This window comes from Candoia aspera, chromosome 2 (genome assembly GCF_035149785.1).
Source record: "Candoia aspera isolate rCanAsp1 chromosome 2, rCanAsp1.hap2, whole genome shotgun sequence".
NCBI lineage: Eukaryota > Metazoa > Chordata > Lepidosauria > Squamata > Boidae > Candoia > Candoia aspera.
This window is the reverse complement of record NC_086154.1, coordinates 131,259,550-131,273,393: the sequence shown is the minus strand read 5'-3', so window position 1 is coordinate 131,273,393 and position 13,844 is coordinate 131,259,550. Positions and strand designations below refer to the sequence as shown.

The 13,844-nt window shown below is 38.1% G+C and overlaps 1 protein-coding gene across 1 annotated transcript in view; it reads right to left on the bottom strand.

Moving 5' to 3' along the window:
- Positions 1 to 13,844, bottom strand: part of CERS5 (ceramide synthase 5) — a 29,722-nt gene that overhangs the window by 3,622 nt on the left and 12,256 nt on the right. Inside the window, exons 5-9 of the mRNA XM_063293626.1 lie at positions 13,150 to 13,200; positions 8,688 to 8,780; positions 5,434 to 5,562; positions 4,601 to 4,707; positions 1,517 to 1,673 (exon numbers count right to left, since the gene is read on the bottom strand). Of these exons, the coding sequence (XP_063149696.1) occupies positions 1,517 to 1,673; positions 4,601 to 4,707; positions 5,434 to 5,562; positions 8,688 to 8,780; positions 13,150 to 13,200 (537 nt within the window). The remainder of the gene's footprint in view (positions 1 to 1,516; positions 1,674 to 4,600; positions 4,708 to 5,433; positions 5,563 to 8,687; positions 8,781 to 13,149; positions 13,201 to 13,844) is intronic.

Below are 13,844 nucleotides of genomic sequence, written 5' to 3'. Positions count from 1 at the left end.
GATGACGCTTCCAGATCAAATCTTTTCATTTTTTTTAATAATTAGAAGCATAAAAGAGAATAAATTAAGCTGGAAGGACTCTTTCAGTTTCATACAAGATCAGAAACTTCACAACAAATATGCATGCATTGTGCTTGGGGGGAGATTCCCCTCCCCTCCCCCAATAGCATCAAACCTGAATTCAGGACACTTCTGCCATGCAACCTCCAGTTTTTAAAAAATTAGAACATCATGGCCATTTGGCATGATGTCCCATGTATGATCTGTGGTTCCACAGTATTTGACGGTTTGAGAGTCTCCGTTTTTAACATTTATTTTTTTAAAAAGTGGGCTTGAAAGTACATAGGAATCCAACGGGGGAGGAGGATCACCAAGTATTTTTTCCAACCAAAGGACACAGCTTCAGTTACTTGTGTAACTCAGCATGGGTTTATAACCCTCTTCATATTAGCACAACATGCTGTATCTAGATTATTGATGCCCACAAATATCATATAGCTGCTCCACTTCCATAAGCTAGCCTTACATTAGTTCAACTTTACACAAGCCTCTGAACACCCCCACAAGCAGTGGTGGCAGCTTTCCTTGCCAGGGAGTGACATTAGGGTTTCATACCCAAAGGTGGAGCAGAGGGCATATAGCAAGGAGATCAGGGACAGCTGAAGGAACCTCATCACTCTTCCTCTATTACCTGCATGACTTTTCTCTACACACTGCTTTCAGCAAGTGGGCCATAGCCTGACCCAGGTGGGCTTGGCCCAGAACAGGAATGAAAATATCACCAGTTATCATCCTTTTACACAGTGTTTGGGGGACAGCTGATTCCATTCTAGGTTATGGAAAAATTGGGTTACTCAAGACTTCCAGAGTGGAATGGTTACATAAGTGCCTATATATTTTCTGTGTTACTTATATTTCATAATACATTAATTCATGAAGGATGCTTCCCTACCATCACACCCTTAACAGCCACTTATTTCCACCTTTCCTGCCCTCATTTCCTTTCCTGTCCTATAAAGAACTGTGAAAAATCAGGTTCTTTATAATCTCAATTTTAGTCCTATGTACATTACTAAAGGTCATGGAAGAAATGATTTGATTTGCAAAAAGTAGTCTAGGTGAGCAAACCAGCTGACTTTGGTTATCTTAAAAAAAAAAAAAAACCTAAGCAGGGTTGGACTCTGTTTACACTTGGATGGAAAACTATCAGGAAATCTCAGTGCCAAAGGCTAGCCTGGGAAGTTGAAAAAATTATGGAAGAAAGCAGTGGCACACCCCTTCCATTCTGTTGTCAAGAAAACAACACCAATGAGACTAGGTATTTACTAAGTCAGGTTTGCCTTAAAGAACTTTTGCTTAGTATACAGTACAGGTACATAGCATTACAGTATATTTTAAGACAGAAACTTTCAGTAAGGTGGCAGCCCTCTTTCTTCAGAGTCATAGGCACTTTTGACATTATGCAGAAAATGAAAACCACAGCCACATGTTTGGTAATGAAATTAGCCATGCATACCTTTCCTCGTGCCACAGCTTTGTAAGCAGTGAGAATGATGAAATAGGACCAGGTGATATGTAATGTTTGCAAAACTAAGAGAAAGCCGTTGAACAGCCACCAGGATTGGTATGGGCCAACTATTTCCCAGCTTTCAAACAGGGTAGTATTCAGTATCCTACAAATCAAACAAGGAAGATAGTCACATTCATTGTTTTATTCTGATCTTTGACAAGACCCAACTTCTAGACTGGAAAGAGGCTAACTAAATCACAGGAAACTTCTCACCCATTACATTTTTTTTCCTACAAAGAATGAAAATGCCTCAAATCTCTGCACTCTGATATAACAGCAGGTATCTGTGAAGAGACCCAAGTGTTCTCTCCAGTTTTTCCCCACAATGATTTGACTGACCAAACAGCTAAAATGCTTACCAATTCCTTAGCTGTCAACAGTGAAAATGGTCTGTTTTGTTTCTTTAAATGATTTTCTGGCTTTGGGAAGACGTAAGTCTCATAGAATTAGAAAATATGTGATCAACCTATGGAAGCTTTGCACAGCAGAAAAATAACTGCTGCCTAGATAGACCTCAAAAGAGCCACATAGAAAGTTGACAAGAAAGCTAACAAAGTCAGATTACTTTTGTAGATGGAGCTCACGAGACCTGGGAGTTCCTTTCCCACTGGTCTTCATTAGCTATGTTTGCTTTGTGATTCTCAGAGGAAGGACTTCCCTGCCGGTAGAGGGAAAAATTACTCACTGTTTGCAATCTAACAGGTGCCATATGGCATTGCAAAGTAGATACCAAAAGGAACAGTAGAGCCACTTCCCAGTGTAATCTGAAAGAAATGGACTCCACCAGGAAACCAGGGGATTGAAATAAGGGCAGTGGAAACTGCATTAAAAGTTCACTGTTTTCCTGCCACCAGTAATGGTTTGCTAAATGATATAGCAAACAATATGGCCTAATCATAAAGACTGGAGCCCATAGTAAAAAGACGTGTTTATCTGCAAATAGCAGAGTTCCAAGAAAATTAACAAGGCAACAGTATTTCGGTGTACTTCCTCCTAGACTGAGGGAGAAGCTTATCCTCATAACTGAATATTAAAGACATATTTCTCTCCAAACTGGAGTGTAACTATCTTGGGCATGGAGCAGCTCTCCAAGGATTCAGTGCATGTTTCTTGGCTAAGGAGTTCTTGTCTATCCTGAACTAAATAGGAGGCAGAAGTATTAGGTATATTCACCACCTTGAGGATAAAAATATAATAGTAATAGTAATAGTAATAATACCAAAACATGTGGAGCACCACTTGAATACTAGCAGCATTGACAAAATCACCGTCAGTCAATTGCAAAAGGCAGCTTTACTTGGAACAGCTTCCATCCTTGGGAAGGACTCGATAGGCAAGTAAAAATGCCAAATCCAGTCTAAACACCTGGCTGGCTGTGCGATCAACCATAACAACAACTGAATCTAGGTCCATCTGCATGTAAATCTGATAACTCTCCATATCAGCACTGCTGTCGAGTAGAAAATATGATGCAACTAAGACTATTACCACGACCAAGGACAAAAGTACAAATTCACCTTCTAAGATCTGGTAAAAATGTGCACTTTGGCTAACATTCTAGCTATAATGCACGATGTAAAATCCACCAGATCAATAACTGACACATCAAGGAAATTGTCAGATCTGCCTCATGGGGTCCTCTAAGGACCTATGGATTCTATACCCATTGATGAACTTATCATCATTAAGGATTTAATTATTTGCTAAATCCAGAGAAGGCACTGATTCTCTTTTTACCAGAGAATGTAATATCAGAGCTACTTAAGCATGTGGTACGTACCAAGTTCCACAACTTACTTCCTTATGGCATAGTTCCTGACACTTTGCTCACAACGGCTGCTGGTATCCCAGTAGCATAAGTGTCACTGAATCTTAGGATAGCCATGGAAACTAGAAAACTGTACAAAAGCAAAGAGCGTGGACGAGCAATAAAAGCGGAAAGGTCTCATCAAGCATTCTGGAGTGACTCTGCAAGTCTGAAATGACCCACAGCATGCCTCATGAGGAAAATCTGTCTTTTTATCTTTGAGCCACAAATTATAGGAATTCCTCAGTAAGAATTAATCAAGGCCAAGTGCAATCCTTGAAACAATAATCAAATCAGGTAGAAATCAACAAATCACATTCAATTAATTCAGGAATTAGTAACTTTTCCAGATCCTGCATGCCACTGTGCAATAGACTAAAGCTACCACAGTTTTCTTTGTATGATGAAAAGTTAATATTAGTAGTATTTATGATATGTGGAATAAGGAACTGGAATATCCATTTCCAAAATCAATGGGTGCAAGTTTTTAAAAAATGTAAAATAGAAATTTTTATGACTTAGGGTTAGGGTTCTCAGAAAACTTTGTTCTGTGTTTATTGGACTACGCAAATAATGTTTAAAAAAAGTCTGAGTATCTGTTTTGGCACTGTAAGAGGTTTGAGGACTCTTGACCCAAATGATTTGGTCTTGTTCTCCTATGATTGTCTTCTGTTCCTAAATAAATGTATGTACAATAAACCCCTGGGGAAAAACATAGCTAAAGATGTATACGTGATGCTGAATTATACTCCAAAAATATGGAATTCAACATTTTATGGATTTATGAAGCGTAGGGTTCAGCAAAGAGAATTATCCTACCTAGGTGGAAAGAATTTTACACTCATGATATTACAGACTGGATTAAAGAGATGTATTCTTTATTAATGCTTGAAGTGCTTTTATATTCTAAAACTGAGAAGAGAGATTTCTATACAGCTTTGGTTTAACAATGTGTCGCCAATTTTATATGATTATTTTATGTATTTTTATATATTTTCCCTTAAAATTTAGTTTCTTTTCATCACCATTAAGTATAATTTTTAACTATACCATTATTATGTTATTCTTCTGTTATATTTCACCAATAAAAATTATACAATTAAATTACCTGCATACTCTTTCCACCTCTGGGAACACTGCACTATTAAATCTCCACCAAAACTCTTCCTTGATCCCTCCAGCATATATAATTTACAGCTGGGAGTCCACCTCATCATACTTACCAGATAGGATAAACCCCCAAGCGGGTAATAATAAACACCACAGCAAATAACATGAAGGTGGCATCACAAAGTCGCTGATATTTCGCATAGTTGAACAATTTTGCAATCTAGGAAAAACGGAAAGCATTAAAACAACTCTAGCTGTCCATGTAGCAAAATTATCACTTAGGAAACAGATTCTTCTGATTGGTTATTATTCTTTTTCTTTCTTTTTTTTAAGAAAAAGTAATTGCAAATCTAATTTTGGCACAATTTAAAATGAAGAAAAAATACAAATAGCCCAAAATTCTTTATTTTCAAAATATAAAATACAAGTTCAGAAAGAACTGATAGAAAATGAAAGGATTATGATAACTTCCAGGGTCCTCATGGCAAAGATCAAGTACATTCAAAGAACAGCCTCTCAAATAAAGACATTTTAGAACCAGTATTATCTAATAATAGCTTGCATCAGTTACAATTACAGGCAGTCCTCATTCAGCAACCATAATTGGGATCGCTAATTCAATCATTAAGCAAAACCACAACTGTACTCTTATCACAACTATGATCTTACTTCAGCTTTTCTTTGCTTTACAGACATGCAAAGGTCATAACTACAAGGACTGGATGTAAAGTTACTTTTTCATCACTGTCATAACTGCAAATGGTTGCTAAACGCGGCAGTGGCTAAACAAGGACTACCTGTATTATAACACATTGTTTAAATAATTATTTTTCCATTTGTGGAAAAAAATCCCACAGAAATTAAAGTTAAGGAAATCAGTATTGTAGACTGAACAGAAGTTATATTATTAAATAATATAACCTGGAATGGAAGCAGAGGTACTCACTTCTAATAATATATCTGCTGAATCATGCATACACATGACCAAAGTTCCTACTCGCACCATGTGGTTTAAGTAGGAGAAAATAAGGAGTCCAATGGCAGCCAAGTGATGGGCAAACATGACGAAGAAATCCTGAATTAAGAAGAAACAGGGTGGAATTAGCTATAAAGATCAAGGAATTAATGTACTCTGATAAAAAGAAGCATTCAGAATAATCAGAGTTTGGAAAAAGTTTTATGTCATGCTAACTCCTTGATGGCACAAAAATGTATACTTTAAAGCCAAGAGTGTTTAATTACAGAGAGTTAGTTTATAAATCTTCAGTTACCCAATTATGCTCTTAAGAAACTATGCTGTTTTCTTCTCTTTTTTTTAAATCAAACTTTATTATTTTTTCAAAAGCATGAAACAAAAAACCTATAAAGAAAAAAAACTAAAATGTGTGAAAATAGATTAAAAAAAAACTACATAGAAAGTGACTTCCAACTTTCTACAGCAAAGATATACAAAACAAATTATCAATCTCTTACTCCAATTTATGCCATAGAAAACATTATTTCTATAAACCATTTCAATTTGCAATAAAACATTCCGATCTAAAACAAATTTTTCTGCCATTTAAAAAGCCACACAAAAACCCTTTCAAACCCAGTTTTTTTCATTAAAAAATGAGTAAATAATGTCCCTCCTCACTATAATTAGAAACTATATTGTTTTCTTCTCAATGAGAGGCCTCTACTCTTCAAAGGTAGCACAGAAACCCTGATTAAATTTCCAAGGATCATTAGTATTTTGTGGAGAAAAGAATAACTTTTAGGTAGCATAGGATTATGTAGTTTATTTATGGCCTTAACAGTTCTGTCATTTATTTCCCATACTAATCCTGCCTATTTCTCTCCCTTTCTTCCATCCTCATACAACTGTATTACAATTATAAAATCTCTCTCAAAGGATTTTGCTCCATCTATCTAAGGAGACACAATGAAAACATGTTCTTTAAGGTGCCCACAAGACTTGTCTTTTAATACTCTACCTAGGTACCCAAAAATTAAAATCAGAGACAAGAATCAAGTTCTTACTACCTACAAGAAGCAAAAAGAATGGGGTGGGATGGCCATTGTCATTTGTGAGTTCTGAAGGTGCTCAGAGGATTAGGGTTAGGTAACCAGATGTGAGGTTCTCTAGCTAAAGTTGGGCTTGCTATTGGTATACTGCCCTCCTTGCTGCCCAGCATAATCCCTAAATTCCTGGATTCTGTCACAGGGCTGGCAATAGAGTCACCAAGGCTTTAGTCCCCGGGGCAGCTCAAGAGTTTGTGGCTGTCCTGAGTCAGTGGCCCAGTGCTTACTGGTGGCCACAATGGATCAGTTTTTTGTCTTGGGGATGTTGTGAAGTGATCTGATAGTGGAGGACATTAATATCAGTCCGTTGCCATAGTCAGATCACCTCTGATTGCTTTCTAGCTCACTGAAGTCACCCACCCCCACTGGCAGGAAGACAGGACCCATTTGAATGGCCCTCCCCAGGAGACTGATGGACCCAATGGGATTTCAGAGGGAATTTAGGGTTTTCCCTCATATCTAATGGGCAGCTCAGCCAAGGCCTTAACTGCTGCTTGGGAATGGACAGGTGGCTGGGGCCTAGGACCATATCACATCTATGTGGCCTCTCCCTATGTGCTGATCTCAGGGTGCACCTTGGTTTACTGAGCTCTGAGAGATGAACCATCAGAAGAGAACCTGGAGTGCCACTGGAGGAAGACCTGAAAGGAGTCTGATGTAGGTAAGAGCCACATTTCATTGTGGCAAAACATCAATATTTCTCTGCCCTTGTGTCCACCGATAGCCACCCAGCAGCCCTTTTTAGGGTGATCTGGTCTTTGCTGGAGAGAGACGAGCCCCCAGATCATCTGCAAGGCTGCTTTAAAAATTATTCTGGCTATTTGGCAGATAGTTGCTCAGATTCATTCTGAGCTGGACTCCAAATGGGCAGGTCCAGCCAAGGTGCCTGGGGCTCAGTCTGGTGGTATGATCTGAGATGAGCCTGTCAGTGACTCCTGAGGAAGTAGACAGAGTTCTCTGCACTCTTAGTCTGGCCACCAGTTTAGTGAACCCAGGTCCCTCCTGAGTTGTTAAGGAGGCCAAGGAAGTAACCTGTGCTTTGGTCCATACTGTAATGTTGGCCTTGTTGAGAGAGGGGGTGATGCTTTATGCCTTCAGCCTTGGAGATGATTGTGGCCCCTTCCTCAAAGAGACCTGCCTTGGACCCAATGATTCTAGATAATTACCGCCCTGTCTCCAGTCTTCCCTTTTTAGGGAAGATAGTTCAGGTGGTCAATTTGCAGTTGCAGAGAACTCTGTCTATCTAGACCCATTTCAGTCAGGTTTCAGGATGGAATGCAGTTCTGAGACAGCTTTCGTTGTGCTTGCTGGTGATCTGGGGCAAACCAGAGTGAGGGTGGTACATCCATCCTTGTACTCCTTGATCTCTGTGACCTTTAATACTGTCAACCACAATATCCTTCTGAACATTTTATGGTGTTCTCTTCCTTCGTGACCAGTTTCAGTCAGTGTTGGGAAGGGGTGGGTGGGTGGAGAAGTTATCTCTTAGGCCTCTCTTATATGGGGTGCTACAGGATTCAATGCCCTCTCCCCTCCTATTAACCTCTATATGAAGCAAGTAGTGAGGTTGTCCACCAGTTTGGGGCTCAGTATCATTAATATACCAATGTACCCAATTTTATCTTTTGAACCCAGGCCGGCCAATCTTACACGCAGAGCTTATATGCATGTTGGATAGCTTTCCATTAACCTTGTCCCCAAATAAGCAGCCAACGTTAGATATTCCTTCTGAAGAAGGCAGACTGCTCACAACCCTTGCAGTTTTAGTAAGGCTAAAGAATGAGAAAAGCCAATACTACAACATTCATCTTAAATCAGCCTCACAGAATCAAGCTTACTGAGTATGATTTTTTAAAAATTTTAAAACATCCAGCAGACATTTTTCTGAAAAATAGTTAAGTAATTTATTTAATGCTACAGCTAAACACTCCAGATATAACTTTTAGAACGACAAAAGATGACTGCCTTAACCAAATTAAGGTATTTGAACTTTCTGATGTAATCTTCTACAAGGTTCAATCAAGGATGCAAACTGGTATTTTGGTTATTATGGGCAGATTGTCTTTTTTAAAAAAAAAATCTAAATTCATAATAAATAAATAAAATTCCTATAGACTCAAAAAGCTTGTTTCTTACCTTTCGCTTAATATCAGTAAACTGTGAAAAGACAAGACACCAGTAATAGGCCAGTTCGATGACATAATAGTAGTAAATGCCAGACGTTATGGGCTGAAAAACAGAAATCTTATTTATGTGGCTTGTCCAACATCTCCATTAAGAGAAATTTATGAACCTAAGCTTTGTTTATTGTATTTTCAAATTAGAAAGCTATTTTCTCGTATTCTTATTTTCTCTTATTCTCATCTCTGCAAAGAATTGCTATCAGTTTTTTAAATAGTGGGAGACCTGACCACAACCACAATATTCTTATGAAATTCATTAACAGTCATTTGCATTTTGAAATAATGTTAAGATGTAAGAAAAAGAGCAACTACATCTAGCTTGACCACAAACGAAGAGCAAAAGCAGGTAAGCAACGCAGCGTCTTTTTTCCTGTTAACAGCTGTTGGTGAGCAGGAAGGACAAAAAATCAGGATATGGGAGGATAGTGGATGGCAATACAGAGCATTTCCCCCTTCAGAATTAACCCAGATGAACTGGACGGAGGCACTATGCAGCCCTTATTTACCCCCATCCCTGGGAGATGCATTTCCCTGCTGAATGGGGGGCAAATGGATGTCTGGAAAAACAAGCTCAACCATCTCTAAGGCAGTGACTTCAGTAATGGAGGTGAGAACAGATAGGAGACAGGAGAAGGGTTGGAGGAAAGAACGCACTTGCAGATCTTCCTTAGCTTGTTATGTTAAATAAGCCTGGCTAGCAATTAACAAATGATTGTTTCATTTAATTGAAGTCCATGAAAAGAGGCATATTAACGTCTTGTGTTTGCTTTTGACAGGTGAATTATTCATTTTCAAAGGGTGTTTTTTAAAGAAAAGATCAAAGAAGCCTTCAACATCATCTTTTTAAAATTTTATTGACTGACTATCCCGCCTTTATTATTTTTATGATTATCTTTATAAATAACTCAAGGCAGCAAACGTACCTAATACTGTCTTGAAATTCTTCTGCACAAACTATTTTCGAGTTGATTAGTACGAACTGAAAACAGTCTTCCGAAGTATGTGTTACTGTTCTTCCATCCATTCTTACTGTGATGGAAGGTCAAAGCAAGCCTATGCTACATTAGGGGGAAGGGCATTCTTTTCCCACTGGTTTATCTCTGCTTAATACAGCACCAAACCCACTGATCTGGAAGTGGACATTTATGCCATCAAATTCAATATTCTGCAAGAATCCAGATGACCGTCTGCTTCCATCTATTCACACCCAGTGGAGGGGAGTCCAACATCTTCCTGAACAACTGATTCTACAGGTAGTCCTCACTTAATGACAGTAATTGGGACTGGAATTCCCATTGCTAAGCGATACAGTCATAAAGCATGATGTCATGTGACCATGCTGCTTAGCAATGGCAGTTCTGGTTGCTGTCGTGCGAATTGCATGACGTCACATGGTTGCCATTAGCAATCTCCTGCCAACTTCCCCATTGTCAGAAGCCAGCAGTGAAGGTCGCAAATGGCAACCACACGACTGTGGGACACTGTGTTGGCTGCAACTACAAGGACCAGTGGTAAGTACCACTTGTTCAGTGCTGTTGTGACTTTCAATGGTCTCTGAATGAGTGGCCATTAAATGAGGACTACCTGTACTGTTGAACTGCTCTGACAGGAATTTTTCATAATCTATAATAAAGGTATGCATTCCTGTAAATCTTTTTATGTTTAATGATTTGTCTGCTTTTATGGTTTTATTTGGATAATGGTTTATGATTTTACAGTTCTAATGTTTTGATTATGCTTTTATTGTTGCAAGCTGCCCTCACAAAGTGGGCAGCATACTAATAATGAGAAATGAAAAATAAAACAAAAATATATCTGTGGAGTCCTTGGTGCTCCCCGAGTTTGGTTGTTTGTTTGCAGAAGTTTCACTACCTGAGTAGGTAACATTATCAGTGATATATATTAAAAATATATCTATTATTCTGTCCTCTGCCCTCTGAGATGACAGACAATAGATCCCAGCTTTATTTTCTATGACTTGAAAAGTGTAGGCATTATCTCCTCTGAATCTTCTTTTCTCAAGGCTAAACCTTCCTCTTAAGTTTAGTTTCTTCTAGTCCCCTGATCATCATAGTGCCCTTCGCTAAACCTGTTCACATTTGTCCGAATCCTTCTTAAAATAAACCTTTTAAATTCTGATGCAGGGCAAAAAGTCCACCGGTTAAATGCATAATACAAATAAAACCTCAATTTACTTTTTTTAGATTTTTTTAATCCCACCTTTATTATTTTTATAAGTAACTCAAGGCAAGGAACATACCTAATACTCCTTCCTCTTTTCCCCACAACCACCACCCTGTGAGGTAAGTTGGGCTGAGAGTGAGTGACTGGCCCAAGATCACTCAGCTGGCTTTCATGCCTAAGGCAGTACTAGAACTCCCAGTCTCCTGGTTTCTAGCCTGGTGCCTTAACCACTAGACCAAACTGGTCTCTATTTTAAATATATTAGATTTATATCCCACCTTTCATTCACAGGCTTAAGGCAGTGTACACAGCCCTCTTATTTAATGAACCATTCAGGGAGAGGAGGGAGTTCCATTAAATCCAAATTTATATCATTTGTGTTATTTTTCATTATTTGCACAATGATCAAATTGATAAAACAGCTATCTGCAGTAAAACCTCAATTTAATGGACCCTAACCCAATAGAAAACCCTTCAGTTTGATGAACACGTTTGTTAAATGGATCTGGAGTCTGGATGAAAAATGTGTCCCTTGTACTAGAAGTCTGTTAAGCAAGATATATTAAACCAGATATCCAGTCCTTAATATCTGGAGAGCAAGTTTCTTTCAACTTATACAATACTATTCTTTGCTGAGCTCCAGGTTCAATAAAGCCAAAGCTCTTCATAAAATGTCAAACTCCATATTTTAAGAGTATAATTCAGTATCACATTTACATCTTTAACTACTATATTTTTTCCAGGAGTGTATTAACATATACTATAACTTGAAACCAAAAGGAGGCTATGGCTGGACAACACGAAATCTAATGAGTTACAGAGTCCTCAAATTTCTTACAATGACAATACACACAAAAAAATCTGTATTTGTCACCAATTTTCGAAATGTTTTTATATTCTAGAATCAGAAGATAGAGCAATACATTTCAACATGGTCTAGGTTTAAAGATAAATTTCAGGATTTAATTAATCTTATATTGAGACTACATGGATCTCCTCCCCGCCCTTCCATTACAGGTAGTCCTTGGTTAATGACGGTAATTGAGACCGGCAACTCTGTTACTAAGCAACATGGTCGTAAAGTGCAACCTCATGTGAATGTGCTGACTTACAACAGCAGTTGCGGCAGTTCCAGTTGTGGTTGTTAAGCGAATCCTGCATGGTCGCTAAGCCCAATGTCACTTGATTGCCATTTGTGACTTCCTGCTGGCTTCCCCATTGACTTTGCTTGTCAGAAGCCAGCAGTGAAGGTCGCAAACAACAATCACGTCACTGTGAGACAATGCGACCATCATAAAAATAAGCTGGATGCCAAGCTCCCAAATTGCTACCATGTGATCATGGGGACGCTGCAAATTGCCACACTTCAAGGACCAGCTGTAAGTCTCCTTGTTCAATGCTGTTATAACTTCGAATGGTCACCGAACAAATGGTCGTTAACTAAGGACTACCTGGAGTTGCTTTTTCTTCATTTATGTTCAGTTTAATCACTGTAACATATGTCTTTTTTTTTTCACTAAACAAGCACTGATGTATCTTTATTTTTGGTATTGTTATAGTTCATCAATAAAAAATTAAGTAAAAAATTAGAAAGATATATTAAACCAAGGATTTACTGTAATGCATTAATATAATCAGCCACATATATTTTAAAATCAAATATGTGCTAACTAATGTGCCCAATATTAAAGGCAAAACTGAAATACTTTGGCCACATAATGAGAAGACAGGACACCCTGGAGAAGATGCTGATGCTAGGGAGAGTGGAGGGCAAAAGGAAGAGGGGCCGACCAAGGGCAAGGTGGATGGATGATATTCTAGAGGTGACGGACCCGTCCCTGGGGGAGCTGGGGGTGTTGATGACTGACAGGAAGCTCTGGCGTGGGCTGGTCCATGAAGTCACAAAGAGTCGGAAGCGACTAAACGAATAAACAACAATGTGCCCAAGCTTCATGGTATACTGTAACTACTTCAAGATGTCCTATTTATTGGAGCAGCAGCAACAGCAGCTCTTCCAAAGGAATCTAGATTGTTTGTTAAACCTTTCAAATCAGGAAGCTCTGATTCTGCATCAATGCTGTAGTGACACACTGTTAACTCAGAATTTTATTAGGAAAAAAAATAAAGATTTTCGGAAATGACATCTTTATAGTCAACACAAGCTCCATAGCACCTAAATCAAAATATCCTACAATAGCATTGCTACAAATATTATTAAAGAAAATGGATACCTGAAACGGATAGTTATACCAGCACTGTCGTGTATCCCAAAACCAGGGTGACTACAATAGAGAGAAAAATAGAGTAATACAGAACACTCTTATCTGCAGGATTTTAATGTGAGAATGGGCACAGAGAAATGAACACATTCTGTTTTCCTTTACTTCAGAAATATATCATTTTGATTTCTTAGCTTAACTCAGAATGGGAAGTTTCTTTTCTTCTTATATTGCTTATTTTTGTAAAAAGAAAAAAATGCAATCAATATTCCTCCAGAAATCCTCTTACAGTAAAAATAATAATAATTTTAAAAAATCCTTCTTGCATGAAAACTGTCACACTTTATAAAACATTTTGGGTATTTTAATTTTTTTTATTGTATTTTAGTACAGGACAGACCATCTGCTGATCTTCAGATGTTACTATACATCCCAATATCTCTTTACTGTTGATTAAGAGTCACTTTCGTGAGATGGGCAGCTATATAAATTTGATTAACAAACAAACGAACAAACTGGCTGGGCCTTCTGTGAGCCAGCACTATCCAGCATGGGTGGGGTGGGTAGGTTAGTGCAGATTAACCATTCAAATGCTTATTTTCACCAAAATTTGCCAAGCACATTTGCCACAGAAAGAAAAATAAAATCTGTCAACTAACATTTTGAAATATCACTAAAATTGTTTATTAAATATTGTTACTTATTTC